The following is a 26009-nucleotide window of genomic DNA, read 5'->3' as shown; positions in this document are numbered from 1 at the left end:
AGAGTAACCAATGGTGTCAAATAAAAGTAGTGGAGTAAAAAATACGGTATTGTCTAAGTATTATTTCCAGTTACAGCCACATAATTCATACCTGACTAAAAACCCTGTTCAATTTCACAATCTACCATCACACACCTGGTTGTGCTGTAGCTGTTTCATTTCATTTCATTTCATTTAATCGTTTATTTGGCAGGGACAATGCACAGTAATGAACACTTAAAACATTCAGATGTGTCAAGCGTAACAGTGCCAGATTTAGCTTTGAGCTCATTTCCATCCGCAGTCCCTCACATAAAACATTTAAGAAAATTACATTTTACAAACATAGCAAAAACAAAATACATGACATGCAAAAAGTGCAAAAGAGCAAGAGCAGCATACACAAGTATTTATGACATGGTAACACACAGCAGCAACTGACCTCTGAACAACCCAACAAATAAAAGCAATTCAAAAGAACAAAGCCTTGCAGTAAGGTAAAGTCTTATGTAACATACTCAAGTCAATCACATCACTGCGGTGGCCCTGAAAGCCACTTTTGAACCTTTTTGGATCTCTTATCTAAAAGAGCTAAATCTACCTCTGAGACGCTGATTAGAGCACTCAGCCTCAGCATAATGCGTTTGATGAGTCATAGCTTATGGCTGCTCACCAGCTCAAACATGCACGATGTAATCAGGGGACGCAAACAGCCAGACATCTGCCCAGCTGTGGGCTCTGTGAGCTGTCAGAGGCCAGAGATGAGCCTCTGCTTCCTGCTGATTGTTGGGGGGTGCACAGCCAGGAGCTCCACACAAAAACCCTGATGGATGTTATTTAATTACTTTACAGGACTTTCATTTCCTCCGACAGGCATCACAGGAAGTTGATTTTGGAAGCAGCGTGATGACTGCAACAGTGATTAAAGTGTAAAAGATTGGCAGGGCCATCTTTCAGCAGGAAGCCTATTTCAAAGACATTAACATGAGCTCACAATGTCAAGATGTCAAAACCATTTAGAGACCTGCTGCTATCTTCTACAATGTCTGCTTTGTTGACTTGGTAGAGATCCAAACACAACTCAATTTATCTTTTTAAACATTTTATATTTTTATTTATTCTTTAAATGTCATTCTAACTAGAAAAGTGCAGTAGAGTGCAGACTTTACTCTCCTGAACAGAGAAGAGGTGAATCTCACGTCCCGTGTCTCCCCTAAACTCATGATGGCAGTGAAGATACACAAACTAGAAGATATTCATCTACTGTATATTGTGCCCAACTTGGGTCATGAATTGCAGATCTACAGATGCTTCTGTTCAAAATGAGAAACTTCCTATGTCAGTTTTTGAGAGAAAACTAAGTTAAAATGTGGCCTGAAACAGATAAGCCTGCATCTTTTCTTTGTTTCCATTGAGAAGAGAGCGCATATGAATGCCTGGAGAAAAGGCGTCTTTTGTTGAGTATATTTCTAGTATTTATTTACCTATTAAGCACAGATGAATAAAGAAAAATAAAGTAGTGGCTTGTTTTTGTTGGTGTCTGTCTATCGGATGTTAATATGTCTAACAGAAACGGTTATAATTAAGACCAAAAAACGCGTTTGTTGGAGCAGATCGGCCGGTTGGATACTCAGTGCTGCTGCCAGTGAGTGTTTTACTTCAATCTCCGTCCTCCTCACTCTACAGCTGAGTGGTGAGTGGTGACATTCATTCATACGAAGTGAGGGAGCAAGAATCCTCCTGTTGATACTTTGAAGAGTGGAGAAAAAAGGTGTGTCTTTTCAAATGCCTTTTAACCAAAGTGTCTAACAACACATGCGATAAACTAGCTTTAAATGCTGTCCTGATATCAATAGTTAGTTCCTTCCAACGTTTTGGAGCCAGGATAGCAAACAGTCGTGTTTTTAGAACAGTACTACCTGGGTCACAATGGAGAATAATCACCCCTTTTTTTTCTTTTATTAACCTTTTAGTTATAAATAAATGATAACGGCATGGACCGTTGTGGCTAAATGGTCGTCTACCAATCAAAGGGTCAGTGGCAGTCAACATGTTAAAGTGTGCATGGTATACTTAACCTTTACATTTGTCTGGTAGATATGTGTATGGTATTACACTGAATATAAGTCTGTGTTTTAAAAGCAACAGACATGAAAAGTTAAAATTATTGCAAAGCAAGCTTTTAAAAAAAATACAGAAAACCCTTGCTCTTTGGTGTTTGGTGTTACCTCAGACATCGCAGACAAATCAGCCAGAAAGCCTTTGGACTAAAACTAATTTTCAGAATAATAAATGTCCTGTTCCATTCTGACTGCCGGGATAAAGCTGCGACTCATCAACAAAACTAAATGCAAATAAGAAGCACGAGGTAAAGGGAGAGCGATGTGTTTCCCTGCAGCCGAGGATTAGACAGAGGAGACATGACTGGAATATCTCATGTGGAAGGAAGCACCCATCATTTCTATTTGGCTGAAAAGAAGTACATTGTAAAGTGCTAAATGTGTTTTTTCACAATAAACCATGTTAGGCTTGTCAAAGTACATTTTCAGGTATAGTTACTGTTAGGTCAAAGCAAATGTATCCAGGTCTGAAAATATTAGAAAAGTTAGACAGTTTTTTTCCATGGAAGTGGCTGTGGGGCAAAGTGAGCCACATGCTGTGGGGTAAATTGAGTGGTTCAACTTAACCCCCCATGAGGCACCAAAGTTAAGTTAAAGTCCCTTACACACCAAGCCGATTTAGGCCATCGATAGATGTCGATAGATGTTGGGCCGTCGATGAGCGTCGATGAGCGAGCATCGTGTCGCCCTACTCAGATTGGTGTGTCTTGGTGTGTCCCTCCCTGTCTTGTCTTTTCGGCCGTGCTGACACCTTCCGCCGCCGATTCGACATGTTGAATCTGGAGGCTGTCGGTAAAAGGCCGTCGGCTAAAGAAATCACTCTGATTGGCTGCTCAGCTTAGCGAATCAGTGCATGAGAAGCGAAACGGAAGTGAGGGACCCAATGAGATTTCATTTAACTCCAGCTCTCGACAGCCCCATGAGCTTCTCGCTGTAGAGTGAACATGGAACACACACGCTATTTGTTGTTTGTTTATATCACGCAGTCTGTTCTTCTTCTCTCGGTTATCACGCAGTCTGTCTTCCGGTTGTTGCCTCTTTTGAATGACGAATACACACTACCGCCGCCTGCTGGTAAGGAGAGTTATTGCCACTCACGCATGCGCAGTTTGTACGTGCTACTTGGCCGTCGGCTGAAGTCTTTGCGGTGTGTTCCAGTGCAAAACATGGCCAAGACGCAGGAGACGTGAGGCGACGTTCTGTCGGGACGTGTTCTTTGGTGTTCTTTGGTGTCCGTTTGGTGTGTAAGGACCTTAAGTCTCTGTTGAGACTCCAAGAGGAAGACTGAGGAGATGGAGAGAGCAGCCACTGATGGAGAGGCTGGAGAATCCATCAGAGCAGTGGCAAAAGACCGAAATATTGACAGGTCAACCCTGTGTAGAGACATAAAAAGGAAGGAGAACAGGAAGTGAAAACAGGAGGTACAGAGGAACAGCAGAGGAAAGAGGGTCTTCACAGGAGAGAGAAGGGGCTTCACACCAGATCAAAAAACTGCTGACCAGTTCCATGGCCTTACTCCAACGAGATCTGTGAACTCGCCTCTGAATAAGTGGGAGGCAGTGGCTCAGTGGGGTAGTGTGCTGATCTTCGGATCAAGGTAGAGCAAGTTCGAGTCACATGTTGTTAAAAAGTGGATAAAAGTGTCTAACAATTGACATGAAATAGCAAACAGAAACAACATTCCTGTACCAAACCACTTAAGCTTGAAAAACTCAACTGGTCAGTTTACCCCCAGATGGCTCCATTTAGCCCTTGACTCAGATCAATTTACCCCTTAGTTAGTTCCCTTTGTGATAGACACATTATTATCAACGGTTGTTGTTGTCATTTGACTTCTTTCTAAATGTTCATTGCTTAGAGGACAACATAAGTAAAATGTGTTCATCTTACCCCCCTCTTCCATATTGTGCATGCAGTGGGAGAATACGGATTGAGTCCCAATGCCCATTTAAGAGAAGGCTGATTCATTAGCATGTGTGGGCTTCCACTGAAGGGCTATGTTTAGCTGAGAGCTGTTCATTTGTTGAAGGGATTACCAGGGAGACATGTAGCGTCAGATGAGAACAATAACTACCATCCTGCTGCGTGTCTCTTATTGTGCATTATAAAGAGCATGACTCAACTGTCCTCTTCAAAGCCCCGGTAACTCCTGGGATCTGAAATATCTTTTATGAATAACAGCCTGAATCTTTTTTTTTTTTAAACGTGAACTTTTACTGAAAGCTGCAAACCGGTTTCCTGGCCCTGATATAGTGACGTTCTTATGTGAATGCTCTGATTAACGAATGTGTTCAGTGATTCATCCTTAGCCCTTTTAAATCGGATTTTATAAAAAAAATGTATCCTCTTAGTCCCTTCATCCTGGCCTAAAGCCTATATGCCTATGTCTCTCTCATTGCAGAATGTCCCCCCCTTCCACTGATTTGATGCCTTGTTTATATGATTTGCACTGTCAATGGTCCATGTGAAAGGGGACTTGGTATTAAAAACAATTTTACAGCAAGCATGAGTTTGTGCTGAACATGTTCTTGCAAGTTCCCAAATGTGATTATGATCGCTACAGTGAAGAAACAGAGGTATACAGTAAAGCCAAAAGACATCGCTAAGCGGTTGATCAATCACAACAGAGCCGGCCAGCTAACCAATCAGAGCAGACTGGGCTCCGGTTTCAGACAGAGGGTGAAAAGAGGTGCTGCAGCACAGGCAGTATGAGACAAATAAAGAGCTTTTTGAACATTAAAGCATGGAGACATGTCACAGGAGAGGCACTACATATAAATATGGACAGAAAATGAGCAGAATATGTCCTCTTTAAATGATGATCACAAGGTACGCAGCCACTGAGCAGAAGTCCCAGTAATAACGTTGGGATATGGAGAGATTGAAGCCATGGAAACGGATCAGGGCAGGTTTGACAGGGCTAATAGCAGACTATAGTTTAGGAAATAAGTTGCAGATGGGAGCTTTAATGTCCCAGTTTCCTGAACACACCTTCAGCCTCACATGTTTTACAACCACACTCCTTTCAGCTGAAGGTTGTGAACTCTGCAGTCATTATGTTACAGTACAGTACTTGAGTTAACCTCCTCAGGTATTTTAATGACCTTCTTTGACATGGAAGAGCTTTGTAAGCATGAGTTCCAACAGCTGATGGTTACGCAGAAGCAATCTGTCTTCATTTGATTTGCTGGAAACATATGTTCTGTGTAATTGTGTCGGCTACTGGAGAAAATATAGCAGGCTCCAGTTGAGCTAACGCAGCTCACAGAGGAACGCTGAAATGATAATGACACAACTGACTTATCTGTGGGAGTGAAGGTATTTGAGCCAGACCAAAAACAACCCCCTACTGTAGTGCTGACTACACAAACAGACTGAGCACGAGGAGGAATTATGGCGTGTGTAAAAACACTGACAGGATGTTGGAGGAAAACATTAGAAAGCAGAGGTCATGCTGAGGCCCACGGGGACAACATAAACTAAGCAGAAACATAAAAACGCACCCATAAACCTGCAGACACTTCAGCCGTGTTTAAGGCTTTTAAATGTTTCCTGGAAACTGATTCAAGGAGATTCTAGGCATCAAAGTAAAGAGAAAAAATCCAGCCTCTAGTTCTGGGAAATTTAAATAACTAGAAGAACAGAAAATGAGGGTCAATAGTTTATTATGAACGACGCACACTTTACAATATTTGAATACTTTATCATCACTTTACCTGACTTGCCCACCCCGGCTCTGCCAAAGACGGCCAGCTTCACCTCCGGACTTTTGGCCATGACAGCAGCTGTAGAGAGTTCAGCGAACCAATCAGAGAGCTCCAAGGTCAGCCATCCATCTCACAGGGTCTGAGGAAACATGTAGGACACGTTTATATGTACTGTATATGTTGTGCATTTGTGTGTTTGATGCTAAGGCTTGATTGTTTAACTGTCATATTATTTAGAATGCTGCGTTTCCCTTCTGGAGTCAGGCTGTTACTGGCTCACAGTCTGTATATCCGTACAGAGTAAAGCTGGCTTCCATAATCCAAGTTTGTTTTACCAAATAAGTTTTACAGGAAGAATAATTGTCAATAGTCACTTGCTAGCAACTGACTGTGTCTTGTCATACTGTTATCTTAAATCTGGATATTAGATATTATTAAGTATTTTCATATTATTTTCAGCCCTATATTACCATGACTTATAGTGCTGCATATATTTTTGTGACCTAACTGGTCCATAAATCCATGTTTAGGCTTCTTAATACATGCACAGTAACGTGGAACAGATGAACCTTCCTCTGTGGAGAGGAAAGCAGTCTGGTGTGTGAAAACCACTAAAAAATGATCCACTTTTATTACTTTGAGTTTATAGTGCAGACCATTTGTGGAGTTGTTGACGTTCTAACTGTAGTTTTTCATGCAAGTGTGTGAGAGATGTAACAAAAAGATAAAGACAGCTCGGAAAGAGAGAGATGGGGGGGGCATATGATAACACATTGCTGAAGTTATTCATAAGTCAAAACAAGCAAGCACGGTGTGTTTACTGAGAAAACAAGCGACTGTGAAGTTATCTCACTCGGTAATTGGTTCTAAACCTCTGCATCAACCACGTTCTGTTTTTCTTTGGCTTGTTCTTCCAATTTTGAACCAAAGACAAGCAGACAGCAACCAGAATCTAATTGAAATCTAAATCTCAATAACTCCAGAGGAATCCTTGGATATACTGGTTTAAGACTGGTGCATGTTCAATTAGCAGCAATGTTGACTATGATAGTACAACAACAAACACAAGGCGTATTCTGTTTTATTGCATTTTTTTCAGTAGTGCCAGCAGTCAGAAGGAAGTGTGTTTGTAACTTGAGCGTGAGGGATTTAAAACCCTGCTTCTTCTTTAAAACTGCGGAAGAAAACCGCAGGAGCTACAGCCTACTGTGCTGCAGACTCACAACAGAAATTCTAAAAAAAGTAGAGACACACATCACCTACCCTGTCAGCCAGACCCATAATGCAGCTGAAACAGAGTGAAATGCTCAAGTCAAAGACAAAACACACTTGGTTGTGTGGTGCTTACTTTCTTAGAGTTAAATGAAAAGATTGATAACACTAACACACCTAATTTCTGTATTATAGATATGAAGCAATCGGCAGCATCAGGTTAGCTTAGCTTAGCATCAGAGAATGGAAACAGTGGGAAACAGCTGGCTCTGTACAAAAGCAACAGAACATTTTTACCATGTCTTGTAAATGTTATCATCTTGCTTGTTGAATCACATTTGTTGCAGTGTTGGGCAGATTTCCTTGTGTCACTATTTGCCATGACTTTTCCTTTAATGGATAGTTCTGATAGTTTGAAGTTGGGTTGTATGAAGTACAGTAGGTTCAAAATGAAAAATGAGTTTACTAAATGTTTTTATATTTGATCAGAGCTCATAGAAGCTATTTGTTTCTCCGAACTGGGTTGTTCAAATTACCATCTCCCTCAAACAACCCCACTTCAAAAAATCCAAACTGTTGCTCTAAAATCAACATCAGCCTTGGCTTGGACCACACCAGACAACACTTAATAAGATAAGATGAATGGTGACCATTTGCAACAGAAACCCCCCTGTAGTTTTTGACAATGCTTCGGATGGGATGTTAGATCATATCAGATTTTAGTTTCACATCAAAGAGCAGGTGAAGGGACAAGTTGGTGCAATCATTGTTGGACGAAAACAGGGTGTCAACTCCTCAGATAAAAGTTAAAAAGTGATGCCTTCTGGTTTTGGTTGAGAGAACTCTTTGAAGAAGTTGGAGTTAAAAGCCGACTTGGATGGAATATATAAATATGACATTTTCATTCTGATGTGTTTTGGCAAGATACGGATTGGTTCTGCCAGAAAGCTAGGAGTCAAGATTTCACTTGGCTCAAACTGTCAGATCCTTCACAGCATTTAATGTTTTGTATTTCATGTATTACATATTAATATATTTCTTTCTCCTGTCAAAAGTACTACACAACATGTACAATTTGATGTGATCTAGGCGCCTAGAAGAATATTAAGCTTTCCAAAGCTAACAGTCATTCTAAAATTGTTAATTGTATTGTGTTCCCAAAATTATAAAAGTCATCACAGTTTTGGGAATACATCTGTATGTAGCCTGCTTCAGTGTCAGCCATGTTAGACATCTATAATCAGTGGCTGTCAGGAAAATCTCTTCATTCACTCTTGTGTTAGTCTGCGTGGATTGAAATGTGATGTAGCAAAAAAACTGAACACAGACATTCAGTACTCCCTGTGTGTGTGTGTGTGTGTGTGTGTGTGTGTGTGTGTGTGTGTGTGTGTGTGTGTGTGTGTGTGTGTGTGTGTGTGTGTGTGTGTGGTGTGTGTGTGTGTGTGTGTGTGTGTGTGTGTGTGTGTGTGTGTGTGTGTGTGTGTGTGTGTGTGAGAGAGAGAGACACATGCAAACTTCCAGGGTGGTGCTTTCTCATCAGCTGCAGTGCACACACACTGAGAGTTTAAGCCACCCTTTCCCCTTTCATAGCAACACACACATGCCCCTTACTGTATATGGTGTGGCTGTGTGCCGCTTGGTGTGACTCTGGTAGAGGTCGATCATCCGTCAGTGTCTCGCTCTCAGCAAGCCAGCGTCTTTGGATATTTTATTTTTTATCAACAGACAGCACAGTCAGAAAGCGAAGCTAATGTGGAGGTGCTTTATACCATGTGATTGGTAAGATACCGAACCCCAGATTGCTCCCCAAGGCACAGCCATTGGTGTGTGAGTGTGTGTGAATAAGTATTTGATGACATGATGAGATGTTTCTATGAAGGTATTGGCATGTAATATAAAAGCCCTTTGAGTGGTTGGAAGAATAGAAAGGCTCTGTATCAATGCAAGGTCATTCACGGTGTTGCCAAGCAGGATTAGTTATCTGACAGTGCCAGGATAATCTCTATAAACAGATATTAAAATGTTTATGTAGTACCTGTAGGCAACAGGACAGGATTATGGTACGAGAAGCTTTTCATCTTCCATTTACATTCTACCATTCATGAGTAGACCAATCACATTTGAGGGGGCTTTGATTGCGTGCAAATAATGAGTGGCTGTGTAGCGCAAAATGCAATCTTGTCTGATGACAATATATCTGCTAATAATTTACTTTTGAAAGAATCTTGTCTCCCAACTATTAACTCTGTTCTAGCATCTGCCTTTGCCATCGGACTGTGAACTATGATCGGAGCAATGTAGAGGAAGTCTGCTACACTGGAACCCAAAAAAATATTGACTTTTGAGAGGCTGAATCATCACACCAAAAGCCAACTGGTTCCAAACGTCATAATGCTAAGATAAGATACCCAGCTGCTAGTTGTTGCTTCGTATTTAGCATTCAGAACATGAGTCATATGTATCTTATTTTCTAACACATGATAAAAAAAGTGTCAATTTGCGGCTCTAAAACGGTACTAACCAATGGCAGCTTCATATTGATGAAAAATGACCAGATCAACTCAAGATCTATTTGCAGACAACAAAGAAGCAAGTTAGGCATGAATCTAGTTTCATATTAAATCTAAAATGATTTCCATGCAGTGTTTTTGCGAGATTTCCAAAAGGGTAAACCACAACATCAATACAACAGGGTGTTGACTCACCCTATAGAAAACGAACAAGTGGGAGGGAATGTCTAAACCATTTGGCATATGAATGTGAAATGATGCAATATGCTTGTATGCATATAATGTAAACAGAGTATGAATGAAATAGAAGCAACCCACATGAACAGCTTTACAGCTCTCTTCTATAACAACAGACTTATATCACATATTATTGTAAATACAAACACACACACACACTCTCTCTCCCACAGAGCAGCTGGGAAACACCAGCAGGAGAGTAGGGAGGGACACACACCAGCATCGTCACGGTCATTCTTCTTCTCATTTAGCCACCCACTCCACCCACTCATCTCTCTCTCTCTCTCTCTCTCTCTCTCTCTCTCTCTCTCTCTCTCTGTCTCTCTGTGTCTCTCTATCTTTCTCTCTCTGTCTCTCTCTCTGTCTCTCTGTGTCTCTCTCTGTCTCTCTCTCTCTGTCTCTCTCTGTCTCTGTCTGTCTCTCTCTCTCTCTCTCTCTCTCTCTCTCTCTCTCTCTCTCTCTCTCTCTCTCTCTCTCTCGTGTTTGAGCTAACGCCGTGGTCACTGGAGTTTAAAGGTCCCATGTCATGGCCATTTCCACTGATCATAATTCAATTGTTGAGGTCTACTAGAATAGATTTATATTGTGCAATTTTCCAAAAAAAAAAAGGATGGAAAAATTAATGTATATAAAAAAGATGCCGTTGACTCATCCTGTAGACTCATCTGGTCCTATCTCTATTGTGTTGTCATAGAAAGGGGAGGCAGGGCATTATAGGGTCCCCCCCCCCCCCCCCTAAATTCACTAGAAGTCATCATTTAAGGGGTTATTTTTAAAACTTTTCTTCTGGGGGGAGCATACCCCCCCAGACCCCCCTATTAGTACTCGGTCACTGTTCGCTTTGTGAGAGGGTTTGAAGGTCTAATTTGTAATGATTGATAGTTACACATACTTGTGGTATGTATTAGTTTTGTTTGCCCCTGGTACGTAAAAAGGATAATAATAGCGTTTTTTTTTATTATACTGAGTTATTCTTCTTGTCAGGAACCGCTACTATTCGTTTGTTTTATGGATTTGGGCCGGTCTGGGTCTAAATGCCAGGGCCGATTTGCTGTCCCAGTCCAGCCCTGTCCTGAGCACACACAAACTCACAGCCGAAGTAAAAACAATAAGTGTGGCTTGATATTGAGTAAGAAAAAGGTTTATAAACAGGGGTGCACATAACTGGTACGCAGGTACGCATGCGCGGCACAAATCTGAATTGCGTAACGTCACTTGTGTCACTACGCGCCTTTGCGTACCTCAAAACAAAACACATATTTCGTCTACACGTGTTTCTTGTCAACACTCAATGGAGTAAACTACTAGGCATGTCAAAAAACCCAAAGACATTAAGCAGCTACGTTGCCGTTTCGCTCCCTGCAAAAAATCTTTCTATGACTGATTGAACTGGAGCTGGGTGAGCCGCGCAGGACATAACCGACAGAGTTGGTCGCCGTGTGCACAGACAGGGTTAACGTCGGTATGAACAACAGAATTGTGCCAAAAGTCCGCCAACTGGCTGCGGTGGGAGACTCCCCTGTGCACATTCTGTGCCCCGCGCACACACTGGAGAACTGCGCAAAATCATCTGATCACAACGTTCACGCTCTGTGGTCAAGCTGCTGCAGTTTTATTTACACCAAAGTGGAGTGAAACACACAGCTGCAAACTTACTCAGGGTGTTATGGAAGAGTTTGAAATCAGACAGAGGTGGAAGAAGTACTCAGATCTTGTGTAGGAATACTCTGTTACAGTAAAAGTCCTGCATTCAAAATGTTACTCAAGTAAAATTAGAAAAGTATTATCAAAATATAGTGAAAGTAGCGACAGTAAAAGTATTCATTGTGCAGATTGGTCCATTTCAGAATAATATATATGATATGTTTTATAATGATTGATCATGAAAGTGTTCTCAAAGCTGGTAAAGGTGCAGCTAGTTTGAATGACTTTGTATACTGCAGGGTAGCTTGTGAATTTACTCCAGGTGGAACTAAAGTCTGATTTAACACTTGATTAGATTTCACATCATTCATCCACATCTGTAAAGTAACTAAAGGTATTAAATACATGTAGTGGAGTAAAAGTAGAAGTACAAAGTAGCATAAAATAGAAATACTCAAGTCAACTACAAGTATCTCAAAATTGTACTTGAGTAAATAAGTGTGCTTTGTTACTTCCCACATTTGAAATGTGATAATTTCTTAGTATTTGATCCTTCAACTTGGCCTCAGGAAATGCAAGGACTTCACAGTTTTGGCAACAAGTTTTGGAGAAAGCAAATCGGAGGCTTAAAAAGAGACAGGGAGGTGCATCTTCATCATCTTCATCATCTAGCATGCAAGAAGTGTAAATTGAGGACAGTGAAGGAGACACTGAGGAGGACCACACTTCGTGTGGGGTGAGTACCAAACGCTGTCTCTTGGTACTCATCTGAGTAACTCACTAAAAAGGTTATGTGCACCCCTGTTTATAAACGCTGTGAGAATGGGTCTGCAGAGAGAATTTCGCCACAATCCCAACTGTCTGTTATCAGCCTGCAGCCAGGGAGGAGAAATCAGCAGAGCTGCCTGCACTGAGTGTATGTGTGTGAGGAAGTCCATGGATTGGTCAATTTGGACCAATCAGTGGGGGCTTAACGTAACGGCTCCGCGGACGTAACGTAACGGCTCCACGGATTGGTCCATTTGGTTCCGGGTACCGCATGACCGTATCGCGTCATAGCTCTGGGCGTGGCTACTGGGTATCCAGACGTCACGATGCCCAGGAAGAACATGAGAAATCTCCAACGAGGCGTTTTGGGGAGGTCTTTTCTGTGTTAGAGTTTTACTCCCTACAGGGTGTACTTTGAGGGTTTTTGACTCTGCAGACCGTTTACATGCATAAAAACCTTCATAACACACAAGGGGACGGGTAATAACCGGAAAAGCATGACATGGGACCTTTAACAGACTGTCTGAGCCTATTCTTTTCTGTCTGATGGAGACTTCATACTGACTTCAACATGTTCCACCTATTTTATACATTATTGGTGACACACAGCTGTCGTCGTTAGCTCAAATATAAACACCTGTGTCATGGAACACGATGATGTCACATTGACAGGTTTGGTAACGATGCAGCCATCAACGCATCTAAGCGTATTATGGGGTGTCATCAAATGCCGTTGCCATGGCGACAGACCACTCGCCATGAAGCACGATGTCGCTGTAAGTCCAATGGACACCGTCCGATCGTCCCCCAAACTTCGCTTGTATATCACCGGTCCAGCCCTCAACAGCTCTACGTCAATTATGGGGTTTCTTCAAATGCTGTTGCCATGGCAACACAATGCTCGCCATGAAACACTGTTTTCTCATAACTTCAGTGAAAATGCTCCAAACGGCCCAAAACTTCACAGGTTTGGTAACGATGCAGCCATCAACGCATCTAAGCGTATTATGGGGTGTCATCAAATGCCGTTGCCATGGCGACAGATCATTCACCATCAAGTTAGTTCAAAAGTTTGCAGTTGAAATATTCTGCTGCTTTTCCAAGCCTTTTTACTTTCTTTTCTTCACTCATCACACATTCAAGCCCCCAGTGTTCATGTATCATTTCAATCTAAATTCTTCACTTTCTTCTTACACATTACATTTCAGCATAGCAGTTTAGCGTCAGCTTTTCAGCATAAAGCATTCCCACTAGCAATTTCTTCAGGAATTGCATTCTCTAGTTATATCTCTCACAGGCTCCGCCCTCTACTGGACTCTATGGGTACTACCTTATCATGCAAGCATTCACCTACTGAGATTTCTATAGACGTAGCCGGCCCCGGGGCGGGCCTACCTGAATGCGTGCGCATCTCACTTCCGTATAAAAGGAGGCCTCGCCTCCTGACCACCATCCTTTACTCTTCAGCGAGCGGAGGTGGTAACCTAGCACTGAGTCCGAGACGTACAAGTGGGAGAAAGGAAGTAGAGAAAGAGAGAGATATTGTGAAAATGGAGCCACTCCTGGAGCATCGTAGTTGCCCGTCGTGTCCTGGACTGATTGCGGGAGCAGACCCGCATCGTCAGTGTTTCCAGTGCCTGGGACAGGATCATGCTGAGCAGGGAGCGGGCCAGACACCGGCCTGTGCTTCCTGCTGTTCGATCCCGATGCTAAACCGCCGGCATCGTGCGGAGCACTTCTCGAGGAAGTTCGGCCCGCAGGTGCGCGGAGAGGAAGAGGACCTCGAGGTGGTGGACATGGACGACCTGGAGGACGTGCCGTTTGAATTCGTCCTTCCGAGGGACCGAGTGGTCGACTTCGCGGAGGAGTATGACGACATCTCCTTGTCCGACACCCCCGGGTCCGACAGCCAGGAGGGCCCAGCACTCAGGTCTGCGCGACTGGACTTCCCAGCGGTGATGACCCAGGCAGCGGAGCGTGTAGGCTTACCGCTCCCCCCACCGCTGCCACCGAGGCCTGTAAGCCGCCTTAGGCAGGGGTTTTACGGCCCGGTGCTTCCGGCGCAGCCGGCTTTCGTCTCGCCCCCGTTGCCAGACATCTGGCAGTGTGTGGAGGCGACATGGCGGCGTCCATTGAGGACGAAGGCCGCCATAGCATCCATGTCGGGCATTATCAGGGTGCAGGGCCGATCAGACACGGTGTGTTCTGGCGTGCCCCCCCCTCGACGAGAGCCTGGCGGCCCATCTGTTGCCACGATCAGCTGGTTGGGCGGAGGGGAAGAAACCTCTGCCCCCGGTGCCGCGGGACCGGGAAGCCTTGGAATATTTGGATAAAATGTTCAGGCTCGGTTCACAGATGGTGGCTGCGGCTAATAATCTGGGTGTGTTGGGTGTCTCCTTGATTACTCCTCGAGCAGACGCCCCCGCTCTCCCGTCTCAGGACGGGGATGATTATCCAGACCGCTGCATGGGTCAGATGAATAATCTGATCCATGGAGTGGCCACCGCAGCCGGGCGGGTGATGTCCTTAGCCACAGTGGCGTCTCGTCATGTGTGGCTGGGACTCACCGCGCTGCCCAAAAGGACCGAGCAGATCTCCTTGGAGCCCCCGTTTCCACGGAAGGGCTCTTTGGGTCTATAGCCTCGGTCACCCAGCGTTTCAGCCGTCTGGAGGAAGAGAGGCTGCAGCTTAGCCGCATGTTGCCGCTAGCTTCTCCCCAGGCACAGCTTCCTCCGCGGGCGGCGGAGCGCAGTGCAACGGTGAGACGGAGGGAGAGACGCCGGTACGAAGGTCCCGTGCCGGTAGCACCCTCCGCTTCTTCAACCGACCCCGTGGGGCCAGCGTACCGGCACTCACGGGGGCGGGCTGCCCGGCCACGGCAGTCTCAGCAGCAGCAGAGAACCGCCGGGTGGGGAGCTCCGCCAAAACGCAGCTGACTGGCGGAGGGAGGAAGCGTCTCAACGGGTCTCTCCACCCAGGACGCTAGGGTGAATCCCACCTCCTCCCTGTTCAATGCCCAGGTCCCTTTTATTAGGAAAACTAATAAAGAAAAAGGTGATCTGTATCCAAGTCTGAGTGTCATTTGTTTTCACAATCCTGCACTCACACACATTGTTGACTGTACATATTCCCCAGGGCTCGAGCTTAAGGACCTCCCGTCGTCCCGGGGCCGAAAAAAATCGGGTCGGGGAGGATACAAATTAATTTTGGGACGAATTTGGGACGAGAGTTAAAATAAAAATACCCTGCTAACTCTACTACGAACGGCGATGAAAATGAAACTGACTGCACGTTTTGTGTAGCACACAGTTATTAAACCTCCTTGTCAACATAAACACACACAAAGCATTTAGCAACCCGCGAAATACACACACACACACACAGTACGTAGCTACAGCTGTCAGCCAGCCGCACAGCTGTGATGGTAACTACAATTTTTTTTACCCCGGAGCGGTGCGGAGAAACGAAACTTAACTTATGAAGCAGCTTTTGACGACGCGCTATGCATGGGGCACCCTAGAGGGGGTTTCCAGACATGTCATTGCAGCTGAGATGAGAACTCTCCATCGCATTTAGTCCTTAGCAATATGCTGCGCCTCTCCCCATGTAGGGATGGGTACCGAGCCCCGGTATTAAACGGGCCCCGGGCCGGAATTATTAAAGACAGTGGTACCAACAGTGGTCTTTTTATCGGTACTGGAGACATTTAAAACATACATGTCATATGTATTATTGCTACATGAACATTACATTGCAGTTTTAGTTTCGCCAACTCCTTTTCTAATATGCAATAAGACTACAAAATGCGTCTATGATGTATTTTCCAATCCAGACGAGAGAGCTCTCTCCCCCGTCTGTGTGCGAGGGGGCGGGGCAGTTTGTAAAGGTCTCCTGACTGTGTTACAGACTGTCATCCTGGTTAGTGGTTACTCTTGGTTCTGTCTTCTGTCTTCAGGACAGAGTGTTGGATTTTTTTGTTAATCGGATTCAATATTAGAGTAACTTTCTCGCTTGTGTGTTTTTTTTAAATATATTTGGCCTTTGTTTCTGTGTTTGACTGATTTACTCAAATAAAAAGGTTGATGAATTATCATCTAATGATTTGTATGATGTTTTATTTATGTTAAAGGTCACTTTGAATGATTTTAACTAATGATAATGTAGAAAAACAAATATTTTAAATTCGGGACGGTCCACATTAATTTCGGGACGGCTTAGATTGTATTTCGGGACGGTTCCGGGAGGATGGTGAAAAAAGTTAGTCGAGAGCCCTGATTCCCCACTCGCTACCCCGGTTATTTCTCCTGTAAAGGAGATAGCTAGTGGGCATGCGCAGATGAGAGAGATAAACCGCAGGAAGTGCTATAGTAGCGCTATGCGGGTACAGGGGCTTGCTAGTCGGCGCATTATGGTTAGGGAACACACTACGCCTAGAATAAAGGCTCCAATTAATACAGTTTACCGTAGTGGTAAGAGCTGCATTATGGCGGAGCTCGCGCTCTCTCAGGAGCCCATGGTGTGTTCAGGGACCTCAGGACACATTACGTCAACAAAAACTCCGGTTAATGCTGGTTACCATGGTAATGAGAACAGCGTTAGGGTGGAGCGCGCGCTCACACAAGAGCGCGCGATGGTGTGTTCAGGGACCTCAATAAAAAATCGGCCCTTTCTGTGTCGACCCTCCATGGGCAAATCTTCCTTTCACGGGGGATTTTGCGGCGGAACGGGTCACCAGAGAGTATCACAGCTTTATAGCTGCGGCCCCACAGCTAAGGGCTTGTCCATTAACTCAATATTATGGGGAATGGAAACTCAGCTGTGTACTGTCAGAGTGGATGGACAGGACGCTGAAACTGGGTTATTCACTCCAGTTTTGCAGCGTCCCACCTCCATTCAGAGGCATGCGAGAGGTAATTCTGTCATCCCAGGAGGAGATGGGTTTCCTCTCAACAGAGATTCAGGCTTTGGTGCAGAAACAGGCAGTGTCTGTGGTGCATCCTCAGCAAAAGGAAAAGGGTTTTTATTCCATGTACTTCCTGGTTTTCAAGAAGACAGGGGAATTCAGACCTATTCTAGATTTGCGCAGCCTGAATCTTCACATTTGCCGCAGGAAATTTCGCATGTTAACTATCAAACAGTTAATGGGGCTAGTGCAGCCGGGCGATTGGTTCACCACCATCGACCTGAAAGACGCATACTTTCATGTGGAGATTGTGCCAGAGCACAGGAAGTATCTGCGTTTTGCCTTTCAAGGGATAGCCTACGAGTACAACAGACTCCCGTTCGGCTATTCCCTATCCCCACGCACATTCAGCAAATGTGTGGCCACAGCGCTTCAACCGCTGCGCGCCCAGGGCATGAGAGTTTTCTTTTACATAGACGACCTCATAGTCATGGCTGGGTCCCGGGAACAGGCAATGTTTTGCACAGCACAATTGATCACACACCTAACCAAATTAGGCTTTGCGATCAATTGGGGAAAGAGCACCCCCATACCTCACCAACAGGCGTTGTATTTGGGAGTGGTGCTCGATGCAGACGCGCTACGTGCCACCCTGTCAGGAAGCAGGCGTACGTCCCTTCTCAGGGCGGTGTACAGGCTGCGACAGGGGGCAACAGTGACAGCTTTAACTGTCATGCAGGCTCTGGGTCTCATGGTGGCTGCTCACGTTGTGGTCCCATTGGGGTTACTGCATATGCGCCGCCTGCAGAGGTGGTTTTCCAGTCTGCGTTTGGATCCCAAGAGGCACAAACGGCGGCTGGTGACCATCCCCCCCTCAGTGGAGGGCAACCTCCGGTTCTGGGGGTCTCCCGGGCGCCTCCGGAGGGGGTCTCCACTGGGGCGGGTAACCTCCTACATCACAGTGTTCACGGACGCATCCAGAACAGGATGGGGAGGGACCTGCCTGAAGAGGGCTATAGGTGGGCGCTGGGCTCTACGGAGTCTCAACACAGCAACCTCCTAGAGCTACGGGCAGTAGTGTTAGTTCTGCGGCATTTCATGCCCCTAATTCAGGGGAGACATGTAATGGTCAGGAGCAACAACAGCACCACAGTGGCTTATATCAACAGGCAGGGCGGAGTCCGCTCCGCCCCCTTGTTGGCCACAGCGGAGAGGCTGTGGTTATGGGCTTCAGAGGTGGTGTTATCTCTGAGAGCCCTCCATATCCCGGGACTGGAGAACAGGGGGGCCGACCTCATGGCGAGGGGCGGCCCCCTGCCAGGCGAATGGACGCTTCACCCGGAGGTGGTGAAGCAGATCTGGGCCCAGTTCGGGAGAGCGGAAGTGGACCTGTTCGCCAGCCGGCACAACAGCCACTGTGCCCTGTGGTTCTCCATGGCCCTGAGCGACGACCCGCCTTTGGGGGTGGACGCGTTTGCACACGAGCCATGGCCAAGGAAGCTGCTATACGCCTTTCCACCGCTGCGTCTCATTCTCCCTCTCCTGGGGAGAGTGAGGCGAGAACGTCTGGCAGTCATTCTGGTGGCACCGGATCGCGTCGGGGCTCCGTGGTACTCAGAAATGACACAGATGAAGGTGGACCAGCCCTGGGCGATTCCCCAGTTCTGGGGGTCGATGTCTCAAGAGGCAGGTGCAATCGGGGCGTTACCCACTCTGGGCCGTCCTCTTCAGGCTTGGCTCCTGAGAGGGACAGGCTGAGACAGGGTGGATTGTCTGACAGCGTTATTCAGTCTATCCAGGCAGCTAGAGCAGAATCCACCACAGCCTGTTACAGGCCAAAGTGGCTGAGATTCCAGCATTGGTGTGAGTAGCGGGGAATAGAGCCCCTATCTTGTGAGTTGGGCTCTATTTGATCCTTCTTACAGTTACTGGTGGACAGAGGGCTTGCTCATTCCACAGTGAAAGTGTATGCAGCAGCCATCTCGTCCTGTCATGAGGGATTCAACGGCAGGTCAGCCTTCTCTCATCCACTGATGTTGCGGTTGTTACAGGGGGTCAGGAGGCTGCGCCCTGTAGTGCACACCTCCGCCCCACAGTGGGACCTGCCGCTGGTGCTCGAGGCCTTGGTCACGGGGCCATTTGAGCCTCTTGAGCTCTCCTCCCTGAAAGCACTGTCGTGGAAGACAGCATTGCTTCTTGCCTTAACGTCAGCCAAAAGAGTGTCCGAGTTAACCGCTCTGTCGGTGCACCCGAGCTGTTTATTGATTCGGGGTGACCAGAGTGGGGCGACACTCAGACCGAACCCCTCCTTTGTGCCCAAGAGCCTAAGGAGTGAGTTCAGGTCGAGGGCTATTCAGTTGGGGGGTTTTAGTCTTCCACCCCATGGGGGGACTAGAGAAGCTAAATTACACCTCCTCTGCCCGGTGCTCGCATTAGCATATTATGTAGAGCACACAGCTACCCTGAGACGCACTGAACAGCTGTTTGTGTGCTTCGGGGGCGGGGTGACTGGAAAAGCTCTGTCCAAGAAACGCCTGGCAGGCTGGCTTTGTGAAACCATTGCACACGCCTACAAGCAGGCAGGGAGAGCCTGTCCCATGGGGGTCCGTGCGCACTCCACACGAGCTGTGGCTGCATCAACAGCCTTATTCAACGGTGTGAGTGTGGAGGATATATGCACGGCGGCGTCTTGGTCAACGCCAGGCCCCTTCATAAAGTTTTATCTCTTGGATATGTCTGGCTCTTTCTCATCGTCTGTACTTGCTGTGGCAACACAGGACTGGTGAGGAGGGGGGGGGCTGTGGGTCAGTGGGCATCTGACCCCCTCCCCGGGCGTAAATGCGCTTACATTTCTCCGGACCCCTGGAGGGTCGCGGGGTGATGTAATGCGCTCTGGGCCCTTACAGGGCTGAAGGGCTCCCCTCGCCTGCCTGGGGGCAGGAGGGGGAGAGCCCTCCATATTGTTGTCCCTACACACTCTGCACAGGGTCAGTGGCTGAGTGGGGGGGACGTAGGGGGCACTTGCGTTCTCCCCGTGCTCCTTAGGGACTCAGGAGGGAGAGTGCATAGTGAACCCATACAGGGCTGCAGACTTTCCCTGTCTGCCTAGGGGCAGACGCACGGGAGTCCTCAGCACTATTTTTGAGCACACTTTTTTGCGAGGCAAGCGCGTCAGGGTGTGCTCTATCGGCCGCAGCCCGGACTTCTCCACGGTTACAACCGAGGGAGAGGTGAGTGAGGCGCAGTGGCTGCTAAAGCCGGTCAGGGACAGTGAGGTGGAACGGTGTGCTGGACGACAGTGCGTGCATACATCGGGGCTCCGCCCACTGTACCCATAGAGTCCAGTAGAGGGCGGAGCCTGTGAGAGATATAACGTCGGGTTACGTATTGTAACCCTTGTTATATAAACACAGGCGGAGCCCTCTACCTTGGGGGCACTGTCTGTCCTATACCGCTCGCTGAAGAGTGGTGTAGGATGGTGGTCAGGAGGCGAGGCCTCCTTTTATACGGAAGTGAGATGCGCACGCATTCAGGTAGGCCCGCCCCGGGGCCGGCTACATCTATAGAAATCTCAGTAGGTGAATGCTTGCATGATAAGGTAGTACCCATAGAGTCCAGTAGAGGGCGGAGCCTGTGTTTATATAACAAGGGTTACAATACGTAACCCGACGTTATAGTTGTCTCTGTATCAGACTACTGCACACAACCAGTCAGTGTGCTCTACAAAACAATGTATGTACTACAGTATACGTACACAAGTAATCACAGTGACAGAATCAAAACAAATACTAAAAAAATACAATGAACACAAATTAGAAATAGTTATTAAATTATTATATTCAGCTTTTTGTGCTTTTCCCTTGCCTGTAGTGTTCTATATGTTTTAGTGCATGTAAATGGTCTGCAAAGGATAAAATCCCTGTGTTCCCTCCAGATAGAGTTGAAGGGAATTGTGTTACATCTGGCACAAACATTAACTTGGACTCCAGGATGAACTGATTAGAAATTGGAGGTCAAAGGTCACTGTGTCCTCACAAAGTGCCCAATAAGTCATGTGCTAATTATGACAATTACAAATAAATGTCTAATAGGATAAAAGGATGAAGTGATTTTGAAGGAACATGGATGTTAAGTGCAGCTTCACTGATGGTGGAGGCATAAAAGATGAGGCAGTAATGGTAGTTTTCTGGACCTTTGCTCTACAAGGATCCCATCCAAACTGTCAAACTGGGCACATGTATGTTTTTTTGCCAGCTGGGTTTTGTGTCAATTTTTCCCTGAGAAATGAATCTGGGTGGTTGTGCTGTGGTTGGGAAGATTACAGACCTCTGAACTCCAAACCATGGGAGGAGACCTGCTGCACCGAGGCTATAGAAAGCCTGCAAACCACACGCCTGTAATCTGAATACATGAACACTGCTTCCCCAGGCAAACAGGGGGGGACAGTGTTTTCATCTGAGGGACAGGGCTCTGTCAGTGGACCCTCACCCTGACCTTGGACCAGTTTGGCCTTGTTTCATCACAAGTACTCCTTTCTGAGTAGATTTAAGTCTTTCTCTGCTGTCGGAGAAAAGAAAACTAACTATATTCAGTCAGTCAACAGATAACAATACGTTTGTAAGTCCTTTCCTTACGCAAAAATACCAGAAAAAGTCACAGGAAAATGTTTTTAATTTAAAGAAGAAGTGCTTACTCATACCAAAGTGCTGCATAGTGCTAGCATCCAAAACATGAAGGGGTCTCTAAATTATTCAAAGTAAAATGCTTTATTATCCAGAAAGGCCCCTTCCACATCGACAACTGTATAATTTATATAATTGTATTACCATTATTGTAATTAGCTTTACCAATGTTCAAATAGCATCATCTTTTTAAGAAAATCCTATATATTCTTAGTTTTCAAAGTAACTAATAAGAGGAGTTGAAGTATTTATTAGCATTAAGTAAGTACCTGAGTAAATGTATTGCATTACTGTAGCATTCCCTTTATTGGGAACAATGTAGACACTCTTTATCTTGATATCTGCATGGCAGCTTTGAGGAGCTGTAAGTGTAAGATTCTGTTTTCCTGTCTAGCCTCATTTCTGCTGGCAGCCCCCCGGACCCCGGCCTGCAGGAGTGGATGTGGGCTATTATGCAACACTGGGAGCTGCTCATGAATGACAATTACAGAGGCTACTCGAACTCAAGCAGCAAAGTAAGACGAACTGCAATTTCATGAACAATTAAACAGAGAACAACTATTAAACAGCAGCTCCTCTCCGAAGGACAGGATGACTGCAGACATATGCAACACATTTCCCACAACAACTTGCACAACAGCTACTTTGCACAATTGTGTTGTAAATATGATCCAATGTATACATGTTCTCTGTAGTATATTTATAGATGTGTCTGTTGCCTAGTGAAATTGTATGAAATTAATAGAGTATTCAAATGTTATGAGTATTCTCTTTATATTGTGTATTATTTAGATAATAGTGATATATGTCCTTTCTATTGTGAATTTGAATATATTTGCCGTTAATGTTGTAACTCATGTCATGTCCAATGCTTGAAAACACTGCTGCTTTGACAAAATAATTTCCCAAATTGGGATGAATAAAGTATCTATATTTAAACATAAATCATACTTATGTAGCCTATATCTAAATTCACAGAACACCAAAACATGACCCGTGTCCGTCAGATATCAGAAATATGGATTTAACTCATGAGAGAACATACGGATACTAAAAGGTGTTATTGTGTGTCTAATAAAGCTCCGTCTGAGCACAGGTGGATCCTCCACACCTCTGGGCAGCAGCGCTGCAGCGGTCCCTGAGACCCGGCAGAAGACTCACCTCAGCCCGCTGAGCAGAGCAGCCTCCCGGGAAGGAAGAGAAGGATGCAGAAGAGAAGATAGAAAAAGTTGTCAAGTCCGCTGATTAAAACCGATGCGTCTGACCTGTCGAGGTACATACAGCACACCACTGTATGGAGGGGGGTAGAAGGTCTCCAGCTGGGGGGGCAGAGGTATGGATGTCTGACAGTTCCGAGCTGCAGCTCTCCGCGGGATGAATGAATCAGAAACGGAGGGTCAGAGGGAATAATACGGAGCGGAGCTGCTGGAGTCCTGGTCTTGTGCCGTAGGTTGAAGGCTTGTCGTAGATTGAAGCCCTGTTCGCGGGGACGCGCAAAGGTGACGTCATCTCGTTTATTGCGCGTTCGCCTAGTTTTCTAAGCGGAAAAACGAAAGACACTATTTACTTTCTCTCTTTTGAATGATATCTTTCCCATCAGATAAAACAGCAAACGGCTGAATAAATAATGTGCATACAATTGTGAGGAGGCTCGTTTTAAGGGCACTTTTCAGATCTGTCACAATCTTCGTATTGGAACAAACTTCCGTTTTTAAGTGTAGTCCATCCACTCTGTTATGTTCCTCCTTCCTACAGAACAGACAATGAAAGGATAAGATGTCATTTGTCAGTATAGTCCTATTTCTTAAAACCTTCTCTGTAGTTTAAGTGTCTGATACTTGATAACCACGAATAGTAAGCAATGATATGACAGTAGGCTAATGATATAACTATGATAATGTCAGACACTGTTATTTTCAATCAAGCCTAAAAGATAATTTGTTCAAACTGGCTTCACTCGCTTTAGTTGCTCCTTTGAATGTAATTTTCCTCTGTGGTTTCCTACTCAACACATCCTATTGTAATGCCACTCATATTTTATTTTTTATTTTATTTTAAGGTGACATTGAATGTTTTGAAAGGTGCCCTAAAATAAAGTGTATTATTGATCTTATATCTGTGCCTCTATCACACTATTAATGTTCCTTATTTTAGTCTAGGTTAATCCTGGTGTCCATAGAGAACCGCAGTGACGCGTCCTAAAACCCGGAAGTAAACTCCTTCCGGTTCCTTCATCAAAAACGCAATGCAATTTCTCCATAGGATTTTGGAAAATAGCTCGAAATAAGGTCTGTGGTTGACACACATTGAAGAGACGGATCACGTTTTGTTCAGCCGGATAATGTCCATGTCTACTGTTAGTTATTCTTGAACCCCGAGAGCAGGAGAGACTGAAAAGAGTCACGGCAAGCTTATAAAAGTTAACAGCATTTAATTACACAAAAGATGCGGTGGTTTAAAAAATGAAATGCGCAAGTTGGTGGCTCCCCCCTGCCAGCTGTTAGGTCGCGTCCGCGCTGGGTCAGCTGGGGGCAAGGAAAGAGACAGATCATTCTTGTGGCTCCTGGGTAACAACTGTAGTCTTCTCCTATTGGCCGGCGTCGAAGGGGGCGTGTCCAATGCAAATCCTGTCGGTTTCTGCTGCTGAATTACATCACTCTGATGTCTGTGGTCATTTAAACATTCCCTAATAAACCTCATTCCAGCGTCAATAAATGAGTGTTAAAGCTCCCATGTCATGCTTTTCCGGTTATTACCCGTCCCCTTGTGTGTTATGAAGGTTTTTATGCATGTAAACGGTGTGCAGAGTCAAAACCCTCAAAGTACACCCTGTAGCGAGTAAAACTCTAACACAGAAAATACCTCCCCAAAACGCCTCGTTGGAGATACGTCACTGCCCATTTGATTCTTCCGGGTACCGCCTGATGTCATGCGGTACCCGGAACGAAATGGACCAATCCCGAAGAGCTATGGCCACACCAGCAGCGGCGTGTTCCTCCTCCAGAGGTTCGAAGAACCGGCATTTCACAGACGAAAGCTTCCAAAACATTGCCCAGTTGGAGGCCGGATATGCACAGCTTGTTTGGACCGTTTGGAGCAGGGGAAGATCCGGGTATACAACCTGTAAGTTTGCATTGTTATTTGTGTATTTATCAAACAAGACTGTTTAAATGTGTAAACTGTGTTGGACTGCTAAGCCATTGACACAGTGCTAACTGTGCTAACTAAGTTGCTAGAGTTTCCATATATCAACTCTAATATCAGCAGATGGCCTTGCATACATGTATCTCATAGCAGGAGAATGTCTGCATTCACACACAAAATACCTATTGACAGTATACTCCGGGTGATTTGCCGTGCGGTCAGTCGCGAAACGTAATTACATTATAGCTGGTGTAGCGTGTATGCAACCGATCTAACACACGGAGCTAGAGCTAGGTTTGGTCGGAAAAACATTTTTGTGATGCTACGTTGCTAGCGTTTAAATATATCAACTACAATGTCAGCAGATGGCCTTACATGTTTGTCATGGCAGGAGAATGTCTGCAGTCACACACACGGAATACTCATACAGTATACTCCGGGTGATTTACCGTACATTGTGACAGTACATATACTGCATGTAGCTAACGAGGCTAGCTGTATGCTAGCGCAAAACAATGTATTCATGCAAGTTACATTGTATGGTAGCAGAATACCCGTATACGATTGCAATTATAAACACGTTATTGCTAGCCTAATATGAACCACTAGCTTTTGTTCATAGTAGTTTTATTACACTGCATTATAGTTGCCTTTCCTCCAAGCTAACGTTCATATCGTGTTAGCTACCAAGGTAAACAAAGCTAGGTTAGCATATTAGCAGGCAAGCTGTTCATTACACAACTACTACTAACGAATCTAAAACAACTAAGTTTCTCTAATATTTTGTGATTTGCATTTGATTTCGTCCAGCCAGATCCTGGCAGACAATCCATGACGGGGACGGGACTTCTACTACTACTGAGGCCTCGTGCTAAAAGGCACCGCACCGCACCGGCTGGGCGCAGGCAAGATGCGAGGAGGAATGGATGATATACGTATCCACATTTCGTATATTTCTAAAAATAAAGTTTAATGGAAATACTTAGTAGGCCTATCCTTTCTTCCCTGAATTCATATATAGCAAACCATGATTTGATTTCTCATCAAACAGTAGTAGTTTATTACAGGTAAAAATAACTTACTCTTTGTTATGACCGGCTCGT

The 26009-nt window shown here is 45.3% G+C and overlaps 1 protein-coding gene across 1 annotated transcript in view; it reads right to left on the bottom strand.

The window, feature by feature from the left end:
- rerg (RAS-like, estrogen-regulated, growth inhibitor) overlaps positions 1 to 23243 on the bottom strand; it is a 59578-nt gene extending 36335 nt beyond the window's left edge. Inside the window, exons 1-2 of the mRNA XM_034135651.1 lie at positions 22924 to 23243; positions 5816 to 5945 (exon numbers count right to left, since the gene is read on the bottom strand). Coding sequence (XP_033991542.1) covers positions 5816 to 5876 — 61 coding nt within the window. The 5' untranslated portion in view covers positions 5877 to 5945; positions 22924 to 23243. The remainder of the gene's footprint in view (positions 1 to 5815; positions 5946 to 22923) is intronic.
- Between the last annotated feature and the right edge of the window lie 2766 nt (positions 23244 to 26009).

This window comes from Trematomus bernacchii, unplaced genomic scaffold (assembly GCF_902827165.1).
Source record: "Trematomus bernacchii unplaced genomic scaffold, fTreBer1.1, whole genome shotgun sequence".
Taxonomy (NCBI): Eukaryota; Metazoa; Chordata; class Actinopteri; order Perciformes; family Nototheniidae; genus Trematomus; species Trematomus bernacchii.
This window is presented reverse-complemented; position numbering and strand designations above follow the sequence as displayed.